Source organism: Oncorhynchus kisutch, linkage group LG9 (genome assembly GCF_002021735.2).
Source record: "Oncorhynchus kisutch isolate 150728-3 linkage group LG9, Okis_V2, whole genome shotgun sequence".
Lineage (NCBI taxonomy): Eukaryota > Metazoa > Chordata > Actinopteri > Salmoniformes > Salmonidae > Oncorhynchus > Oncorhynchus kisutch.
Genome location: NC_034182.2, coordinates 22,057,557 through 22,066,723, shown reverse-complemented (window position 1 = coordinate 22,066,723; position 9,167 = coordinate 22,057,557). Strand labels below are relative to the sequence as shown.

The following is a 9,167-nucleotide window of genomic DNA, read 5'->3' as shown; positions in this document are numbered from 1 at the left end:
GATTGCCATTGATTAGGCCTACATTAATAGATGAGTCTTGCTGACAAATTGACTTTTGTTGTAGCCTGAAAAGTTGGGACACCTGAAATGGGGCTGAAACTGTCCATGGAAAAATGGGATGATCACCCTAACATACATGGCCATGTAACGGATCTCGTCCTCCTCTTCTGAGGAGGAGTAGCGAGAAGGATCGGAGGACCAAAACGCAGCGTGGTAAGTGTTCATGATGTAATATTTAATGAATCAAAACTGAACACTGAAATACAAAAACTTGAATGAACGAAAACCGAAACAGTCCTGTCTGGCGACATACACAAAGACAAAAAATAAACACCCACAAAACACAGGTGGAAAAAGGCTACCTAAGTATGATTCTCAATCAGAGACAACTAACGACACCCGCCTCTGATTGAGAACCATACTCGGGCACAACACAAAAAGCCAACATAGAAAAACAAACATAGACTGCCCACCACAACTCATGCCCTGACCATACTAAAACAAAGACAAAACAAAGGAACTAAGGTCAGAACGTGACAGGCCAGTTTACTAGACTAGGCCACAATGTGTATTACCATGAACATCAAATAGGCCTACCGGTAACAGTGACGTGGTGGTAAAGAAATAGGTGGGTAGACTCTGATCGCTGGTCACGGTGAAAAAAGTACTCTCCCTACTCTTTCAACAATGCATTTTTTGGGGAAAAAAGTGGGTAAACTGTGTTTTCTTGCATTTACGCCTGAGTAACTCAGTTTACTTTGGGCACGTCAGTCATCCGGAATTCAGAACAATAACCAGTATGCCAAAGAAGTTATTAAAGCAGCAGAGAGACAGGCTGAAGGGCTCGTCAAAGAGCTGGAGTGGGAAATCACAGAGAAATGTGTGTGTGTGTGTGTAGACAGAGGTTTCTGGACATCACGTCACAAGGAAGTCGAGTGCTTAAGAAGTAGACGGGTACATATTGTTATCCCATGGTGTGGGACTGCCAAGCTATGATTCACACTCAGTGGAATATCACATCCTTGAAACAGTTCAATTCAACTATTGTCTAGCTAAAGTGAAATCAACCCCAGTTAAGCCATGATAAATTTTTTTACCTTTCACTACTAAATATTTCACAGGACTAACAAATCATTGTCTTCAGTAAGGTGGGGTTTAAGACATTATTTTGAAGATACTGTAGATAATGAATCATAAATAATTTTGCACCAAACAACTCACCTGAAGATAATTCAGGCTAAGATAATTCCAGGTGTTTTTACCTACCTTTACCATGGGATCACTTACACATGTCCTTGTTTTTGAAAGAAAAGCTACATTTTATGTCCATTAAAATAACATCAAATTGATCAGAAATTCAGTGTAGACATTGTTAATGTTGTAAATGACTATTGTAGCTGGAAATGTGTTAAGGGATTTTTGGTCAATAATGACTAATTATGTATACATTTCAATCAGGACTGAATAATCAGAATACTATTATGTTACTGTATAGATGTATGAATTTTCTTTTAATCCCTAGTACTGAATATAATGTGTGTAAATATAATCAAGAATTAGAACAATGACTGTCTGTTGCTTGGTAGAAATTAATGAACGTCGTCAGACTGGCTAGAATGCTTATCTACACAGGGAGACCTTGGCTCGGTCATAAATTATATTTAATTGGTGGGAGACGATGTGGGAAGGCTTGAGATACTGCCTTTGTACCAGGGTGGAGAAGAGACGGGACAGTTCGAAAACTAATGACGTCATTTTCAGTTTATAACCTGTGGTAAACTGTATTGTGTTCGGTACTCTCGAGAATAAACGCTACTGATTGATTTTGAGACTGGTCTCTGTCCATTTTATGCAAATAAGGGTCTTACAAATTCTTAGGAGTGTTTAATTGAATTGGTTAAATAAAACATAAAGGAATTTAATTCCTGTAACAAAACGGCAGATTTTTTAATGGAATATTTACATAGACGTACTTCTAGACAGAGTTGCAAAGAAAAAGCCATATCTCAGATTGGCCAATAAAAAGAAAAGATTAAGATGGGCAAAAGAACACAGACACTGGACAGAGGAACTCTGTCTTGAAGGCCAGCATCCCGGTGTCGCCTCTTCACTGTTGATGTTGAGACTGGTGTTTTGCGGGTACTCTTTAATGAAGCTGCCAGTTGGGTACTTGTGAGGCAAACTGAAATGGTCCACCCACACAGACAGCATGGTGAAGAAGGTACAACAGCGCCCCTTCAACCTCAGGAGGCTGAAGAATTTTGTCTTGTCACCGAAAACACTCACAAACTTTTACAGATGCACAGTCAAGGCCTGGTATGGCAACTGCTCCACCCACAACCATAAGGCTCTCCAGCACAACGCATCACCGGGGACAAACTACCTGCCCTCCAGGACACCTACATCACCCGATGTCACAGGAAGGCCAAAAAGATAATCAAGGACAACAACCACCTGAGCCACTGCCGGTTCACCCCGCTATATCATCCAGAAGGCCATGTCAGTACAGGTGCATCAAAGCTGGGACTGAGAGACTGAAAAACAGCTTCTATCTCAAGGCCATTAGACTGGTAAACAGCCATCACTAACATTGAGTGGCTACTGCCAACATACAGACTCAAATCTCTAGCCCCTTTAATAATTCATAATTGGATGTAAGAAATGTATCACTAGACACTTTAAACAATGCCACTTTATATAATGTTTATATACCCTATATTACTGATCTCATATGTATACTGTACTCTATACCATCTACCTGATCTTGCCTATGCCACAAAGCCATCACTCATCCATATATTTATATGTACATATTCTTATTCATCCCTTTACACTTGTGTGTATAAGGTAGTTGTTGTGAAATTGTTAGATTACTTGTTAAATATTACTGCACTGTCGGAACTAGAAGCACAAGCATTTCACTGCACTCGCATTAACATCTGTTAACCATGTGTATATGACCAATAAAATTTGATTTGATTTGTTGTTGTCATGTTGTGTTGCTACCATGCTGTGTTGTCATGTGTTGCTGCCTTGCTATGTTGTCTTAGGTCTCTCTTTATGTAATGTTGTCTCTCTTGATGTGATGTGTGTTTTGTCCTATATATATATTGTATTTCTTTTATTTTTTTATATCCCAGGCCCCCATCCCCGCAGGAGGCCTTTTGGTAGGCTGTCATTGTAAATAAGAATTTTTCTTAACCTCTTGAAACTAGGTTGTAAATAAGAATTTTTATTAACTGACTTGCCTAGTTAAATAAAAAATTGAGACCTGTTCCTTGAAAGCGACAGGTTTGGCTTCTGTTGGCTTCTGTTTGGGGTATGTACGTACAGTCACTGTGGGGACGACGTCATCGATGCACTTATTAATGAAGCCAGTGACTGATGTGATGTACTCCTAAATGCCATCGGAAGAATCCTGGAATATATTCCAGTCTGTGCTAGCAAAACAGTCCGGTAGCTTCGCATCTGCTTCATCTGACTACTTTTTTATTGACCGAGTCACTGGTGCTTCCTGCTTTCATTTTTGCTTGTAAGCAGGAATCAGGAGAATATAATTATGGTCAGATTTACCAAATGGAGGGTGAGGGAGAGCTTTGTACGCGTCTCCGTGTGTGGAGTAAAGGTGGTCTAGAGATTTTTTCCCTCTGGTTGCACTTTCAACATGCTGGTAGAAATGAGGTAAAACTGATTTATGTTTCTCTGCAATAAAGTCCCGGGCCACTAGGAGCACCGCCTCTGGATGAGCATTTTCCTGTTTGTTTATGGCGGGACACAGCTCATTTAGTGCAGTCTTAGTGCCAGCATCGGTCTGTGGTGGTATGTAGGCAGCTACGAAAAATGCAGATGAAAACTCTCTAGGTAGATAGTGTGGTCTATAGCTTATCATGAGATACTCTACCTCAGGCGAGCAAAACCTTGAGACTTCCTTAGATATCGTGCACCAGCAGTTGTTTACAAATATACATAGACCGTCACCCCTTGACTTACCAGAGGCTGCTGTTCTTTCGTGCCGATACAGTGTGTATCCCACCAGCTGTATGTTATTCATGTCATCGTTCAGCCACAACTTGGTAAAACATAATATATTACAGTTATTAATGTCCTGTTGGTAGGATATACTTGCTTTTAGTTTGTCCAATTTATTATCCAGCGATTGTACTTTGGCCAATAGGACCGATGGCAAAGGAAGATTAGCTACTCGTCGGCAGATCCTCACAAGGCACCCGATCTCCTTCCGCGATACCTCTTCGGTCTTTTTCTCCTGCAAATGACGGGGATGAGGGCCTGTTCGGGTATTTGCTTTTGAGAAATCATGGAAATTTATTTTTTGTCCTTCTTAATACCTGCCTATTTTTTTGTCCTTCTGAATTACCTGTCTGTTTTTATCCTTCTGAAAAAAAAAAATATTTTACCTTTATTTAACTAGGCAAGTCAGTTAAGAACAAATTCTTATTTTCAATGATGGCCTAGTAACAGTGGGTTAACTGCCTGTTCAGGGGCAGAACAACAGATTTGTACCTTGTCAGCTCAGGGATATGAACTTGTAACCTTCCGGTTACTAGTCCAACACTTTAACCACTAGGCAACCCTGCCACCCCAATACCTGTCTGTTTTTTGTCCTTCTGAATACCTGTCTGTTTTTTGTCCTTCTGAATACCTGTCTGTTTTTAGATGTCTGTTTTTTATCCTTCAGAATAAAAGGAAAGGGAAAGAGAACATACCTTCCTGTTTGACAGTCACTTTTTACATTGGAGTAGCACCAGGAAGAAATCTTTACTATTGTTTGTGTTTCTTCAAGTATTGTGATGCAATGTTATAATGTGTGTCAATGTAGCTCAGTGGTGAAATGGAGTGGAAAGAGTTAATACATCAGGAAGTTCCCATACATACACTATCCCACTGTATGAGGGAGGGGCTTGAGCAATTGATTGGAACACAGCAGAACCTAGATAACTCTACTCTGCCTGCCAAGGTAAGTGACAACTTTGATGAGGATCAGTTTAGTTTCAAGGAAGAGGTTATGACTTCACACCGAGGCAAGAATTAAGGAGAGAGAAACTCTTCAATGCAGTTATTTCCTATTGACTCTAACCTAAATCGCTGGGTTGGCTGTCACAGTACACTGGTTTCCTGCTCTGAGTATGGGCTATGATGACTCTTTGTACTTTGACCGCTGATGTTTTTCACAGACAGCTGATAAGGCACAAGGGCTGTATTCACTAAGAATCAAACAGGTCGAAACGGGGAGGGACTAACCTGAACTTTTCCAATAAGAAACGCTAGATTTCATAGAAAAATGTTCTGCTATGGTGTGCACTAATGAATACACCCCGGGGCTGAGTTTTAAGGTCATGGTTTGTCGCTAAAGCAACTGCATGCAGGGAGCTACACTATAAGTTTGAGTTAACTGTTTGATTGACTTTCTCTGAAGCATAGTGTTTTACATGGAATTATAATACATTTGAGATTTTTTTTTTAATGATCAAATTAGGGACTATTTGATTCCATTTACAGCCAAAATACATTTGAAAGACTGCTTTATTTTGGGCTGCCTTTCTGAAATGGTGTTTGATCCTATCTGTTCTATCTGAAGATATGGCTGCTTCAGGTGATATACTATCTGAAGAGCAGTTCCAGTGCTCTATCTGTCTGGATGTCTTCACTGAGCCAGTCTCCATCCCATGTGGCCACAGTTTCTGCATGGCCTGTATAAAGAGACACTGGGATAGCAGTGATGCCTGCTATTGTCCCAAATGTAAGAGGGTGTTTGTAGGACGCCCTGATCTCCTTGCGAACTCATTCGCTAAAGACATTTCAGAAAAGATCAGGGCGAACAGACGGAACGGAATCAAGCAATCGGATGCCAAATCTGGAGGCGTGCACTGTGATGTCTGCATGGGGAGAAAGCTCAAGGCCCTGAAGTCCTGCCTGGTGTGCCTGACTTCTTACTGCGAGACTCACCTGGAGCCTCATCAGAGAGTGGTGACTCTGAAGAGACACAAGCTGGTGGACCCTGTGGAGAAGCTGGAGGACAGGATGTGTAAGAAGCATCAGAGACTCCTGGAGCTGTTCTGTAGGAGTGACCAGAGATGTGTGTGTGTGCTCTGCACGGAGACGGAGCACAGGGCTCACGACACCGTTCCAGCAGAAAGAGAGAGTACGGCCAAGAAGGTAATGCTCTGATTATTCTTTCATTTTGACTAAATCTCATATGTATTTTTAGCCAAGACAAATTCCTACGTTACTGATTTTCATTCGGAATCTGATTCCATTTCTGGTTTCAATTCTGGTTCTTCATCTGATTGACAGGCTCAGATGAAGAAAACTGAGGCAGAGTTGCAACAGATGATCCAGGCCAGATTGAAGAAGTTGGATGAGATCAAACACTCAGTCAAACTTAGCAGAGTGAGTCCTTATGATGAGCATCTTGTTATCTACTGTCGCTGATTCAGTTCCAGAGGCACAACCGAATGTGACTGTTTTCTACAGTAATTTCCTTGTTGTCATCAAGCAAGTTCCAAGAAAGAAAATAGAGGGCAATGTGCACAACGTCAATGTTCATTTCTGGGTGGGGTACCATAGGGTTCAAATCTTGGCCTAACTGTTTTCAAATGTATGTCATTTGATCAGATAAATTCAAAGAAAGAGATAGAGGATGGAGTGCAGGTCTTCACCGCTCTGGTGCGCTCCATCGAGAGAAGCCAGGCTGAGCTCACCGAGTTGATCGAGGAGAAGCAGTCAGCAGCAGAGAGGCGAGCTGAAGGGCTCGTCAAAGAGCTGGAGCAGGAAATCACTGAGCTACAGAGGAGAAGCACTGAGCTGGAGCAGCTCTCACACACTGAGGACCACCTCCACCTCCTAAAGGTCAGTGTCCCTCTCTTAAGTTGAATTTTCACCTACTCCCTCATTTCCATCAATGAATGACTAAATGAAAATCCGACTTAAGTGGAAGTTAGGATTCACCTCACTGTGTTTCTCCTGTTTCCCATGGTAGATTTTTCCATGCCTGTGCACCCCTCCACCCACCAAGGACTGGTCTGAGATCAGTGTTCACTCTGACCTGTGTTTGGGGAATGCGAGGAGAGCTGTATCTCTTCTGGAGGAGACAGTGGAGACAGCAAAAAACAAGCTGTCAATTAAAGGTCGTTGTCATCTTCTGTCTTCTCACTACAGTTATAAAATCCATTGTAAGACGTACATTTTTATGTTGTGTTTTCTGTGGTTCCTTACCTTGCAGAGCATGAAAAGATACAGCTGTGTGCAGGTAAAGTTTTCTTTGGTGTTGGAAATGGAAATGTATCATTTGAATGAATACTTTTTCTCTTCATTGTTCAGCTGTTGCTTCCGGGATGGTGATTCCCTAGAAGAATGGCCATGCAGTACAAATATAACAGAATCATTTGAACGTTGACACATGCGAATGTTCAATGTGTTTAATGTTATATGCCTGTTGTTACCTTTTGACCCTGTAAATTAGAGCACCAAAGAAAAAAATGGACAATAACATTTTGTTTTCTTATCTATTTTCTGTCTCCTTAAAGTTGATGTATCCCTGGACCCGAGCACTGCCAACCCCTGGCTGGTCGTGTCTGAAGATGGTAAGCAAGTCTGGGACGGGGACATGGACATGGAGCCGAGCCTCCTGAATGGTCCTCAACGATTCGACACGGCACCCTGTGTCCTTGCCAAGGACGGCTTTGCCACCGGGAGGCACTACTGGGAGGTCGAGGTGGGTTTGTACTGACATTAAAAGGAAAAAGCATGTTATATACGTTGTTTAATTGATGTAGGTCTATCAGACTGAAACATTGGTTAAAATGCATTAAATCTGTGGGGCATCATGATCACCAAAGTTCTGGAGATTCTTTTATTTTTCAGTGTACAGTTTTTCTCCATACCCCTGGTAATAATGTAGGTATAGGTAAGCCTATAGGCACCTTACCTTTAAGTATTGGTAAAGCTACTGGACTATAGGGGTGTGAGTTATACTTTTTTCAATTGGTCAAGGTCGGAGACAAGACGGCTTGGGACCTGGGTGTGGCCAAGGAGTCCATCAACAGGAAGGGCATGGTCACACTGAGCCCTGAGGACGGCTATTGGACGATATGTTTGAGGAGAGGAAGTGAGTACAGAGCATGTGAGGGACAGTCGGTGTTGCTCCACTTCAGAGAGAAACCACGGAAGGTTGGGGTGTTTGTGGATTACGAGGAGGGGAAGGTGTCGTTTTATAATGTAACCGACAGGTCTCATATTTATTCGTTCACGGGCTACCAGTTCACTGAGAGGGTGATCCCTTTGCTCAACCCAGATGTGCGTGACAGCGGGAACAACATATCACCGCTCATTATATGTCCTGTTGGTGTTTTCAATGGAGGCGGTAGTTTGGATGATGACATAACAATATGAAATTTACTTTGTCATGGACAATACATTTCATTTTGAAAGTGTCCTAAAGAGGAAAATAGAAAACAAAATGGACTTAAATTGCCATGGACTAAAATTGATAAATGGGTTATAGAAAGGTTCAGTAAGATTCACTCCATTTAATTTTGTTGAATTCAATTAAATTATGAATGCTCTTTTAAATGCAGATAGGTTGTGTTTTATTTATTTATATTTTATGTCATTGTCTGAGAAGAAGACAGAAGTTAATGCAACTATCCAAACCAATCTTTATTAGCTCATGTCATTAGCAACGGTCATAAAAATAGTTAAAAGTTGTTTTTGTTTTTTAACTATTTGAATGAATGCAACAGTTGTACAATAGATGAAGATATTCCAAACTTTTCAAATCCATCATATACTGACTGAATAAAACATTGTTCTAGCATGGACAAATCGTTTATAGGTATTTAGGTTGGAATTCAGGTATTCAGGTATTCAATGTACTGTAAAATGTTTTTTTAAATATATACGTTGTGAAAAATACATCTATATGTGCCTCATTTGCATACACGATCTATACACTAGATGTATTTGCATACATTCATAAATTAATATAAAGGGGTGGAACAGGGCTACAACCACCAGAGAATGTATCTGTCTCGGACTACCTGAACTGTCTAGACTGCCTCATTAATACTTTTGTCACATTTTATTACATAATTTAACAAGTGTGTCAAGAGAAGGATGATGTAGTAACCAAAAAAGGGTTAAACAAATCA

The 9,167-nt window shown here is 41.0% G+C and overlaps 1 protein-coding gene across 2 annotated transcripts; it reads left to right on the top strand.

Moving 5' to 3' along the window:
• Positions 1 to 4,866: 4,866 nt before the first annotated feature.
• On the top strand, positions 4,867 to 8,931 carry LOC109896416 (E3 ubiquitin-protein ligase TRIM39-like). Of its 2 annotated transcripts, XM_020490670.2 has the most exons (8): positions 4,867 to 4,975; positions 5,597 to 6,174; positions 6,313 to 6,408; positions 6,634 to 6,867; positions 6,998 to 7,145; positions 7,241 to 7,267; positions 7,545 to 7,732; positions 8,011 to 8,931. In XM_020490670.2, the coding sequence occupies exons 2-8, from the start codon at positions 5,599 to 5,601 to the stop codon at positions 8,407 to 8,409; spliced, it is 1,668 nt and encodes a 555-aa protein (XP_020346259.1). In that variant the 5' UTR covers positions 4,867 to 4,975; positions 5,597 to 5,598; the 3' UTR covers positions 8,410 to 8,931. The 2 variants fall into 2 exon arrangements, with proteins under 2 accessions (XP_020346259.1, XP_031687996.1); XM_031832136.1 differs by lacking the exon at positions 4,867 to 4,975 and having other exon boundaries at positions 4,982 to 6,174.
• Positions 8,932 to 9,167: the final 236 nt, after the last annotated feature.

Coding starts and splice junctions, on each gene's coding strand:
- LOC109896416 (XM_020490670.2), top strand. CDS start 5,599: ATGGCTGCTTCAGGTGATATACTATCTGAAGAGCAGTTCCAGTGCTCT. Junction 7,146..7,240: donor AAACAAGCTGTCAATTAAAG/GTCGTTGTCATC, acceptor CTTACCTTGCAG/AGCATGAAAAGATACAGCTG. Junction 7,733..8,010: donor GGCACTACTGGGAGGTCGAG/GTGGGTTTGTAC, acceptor CAATTGGTCAAG/GTCGGAGACAAGACGGCTTG.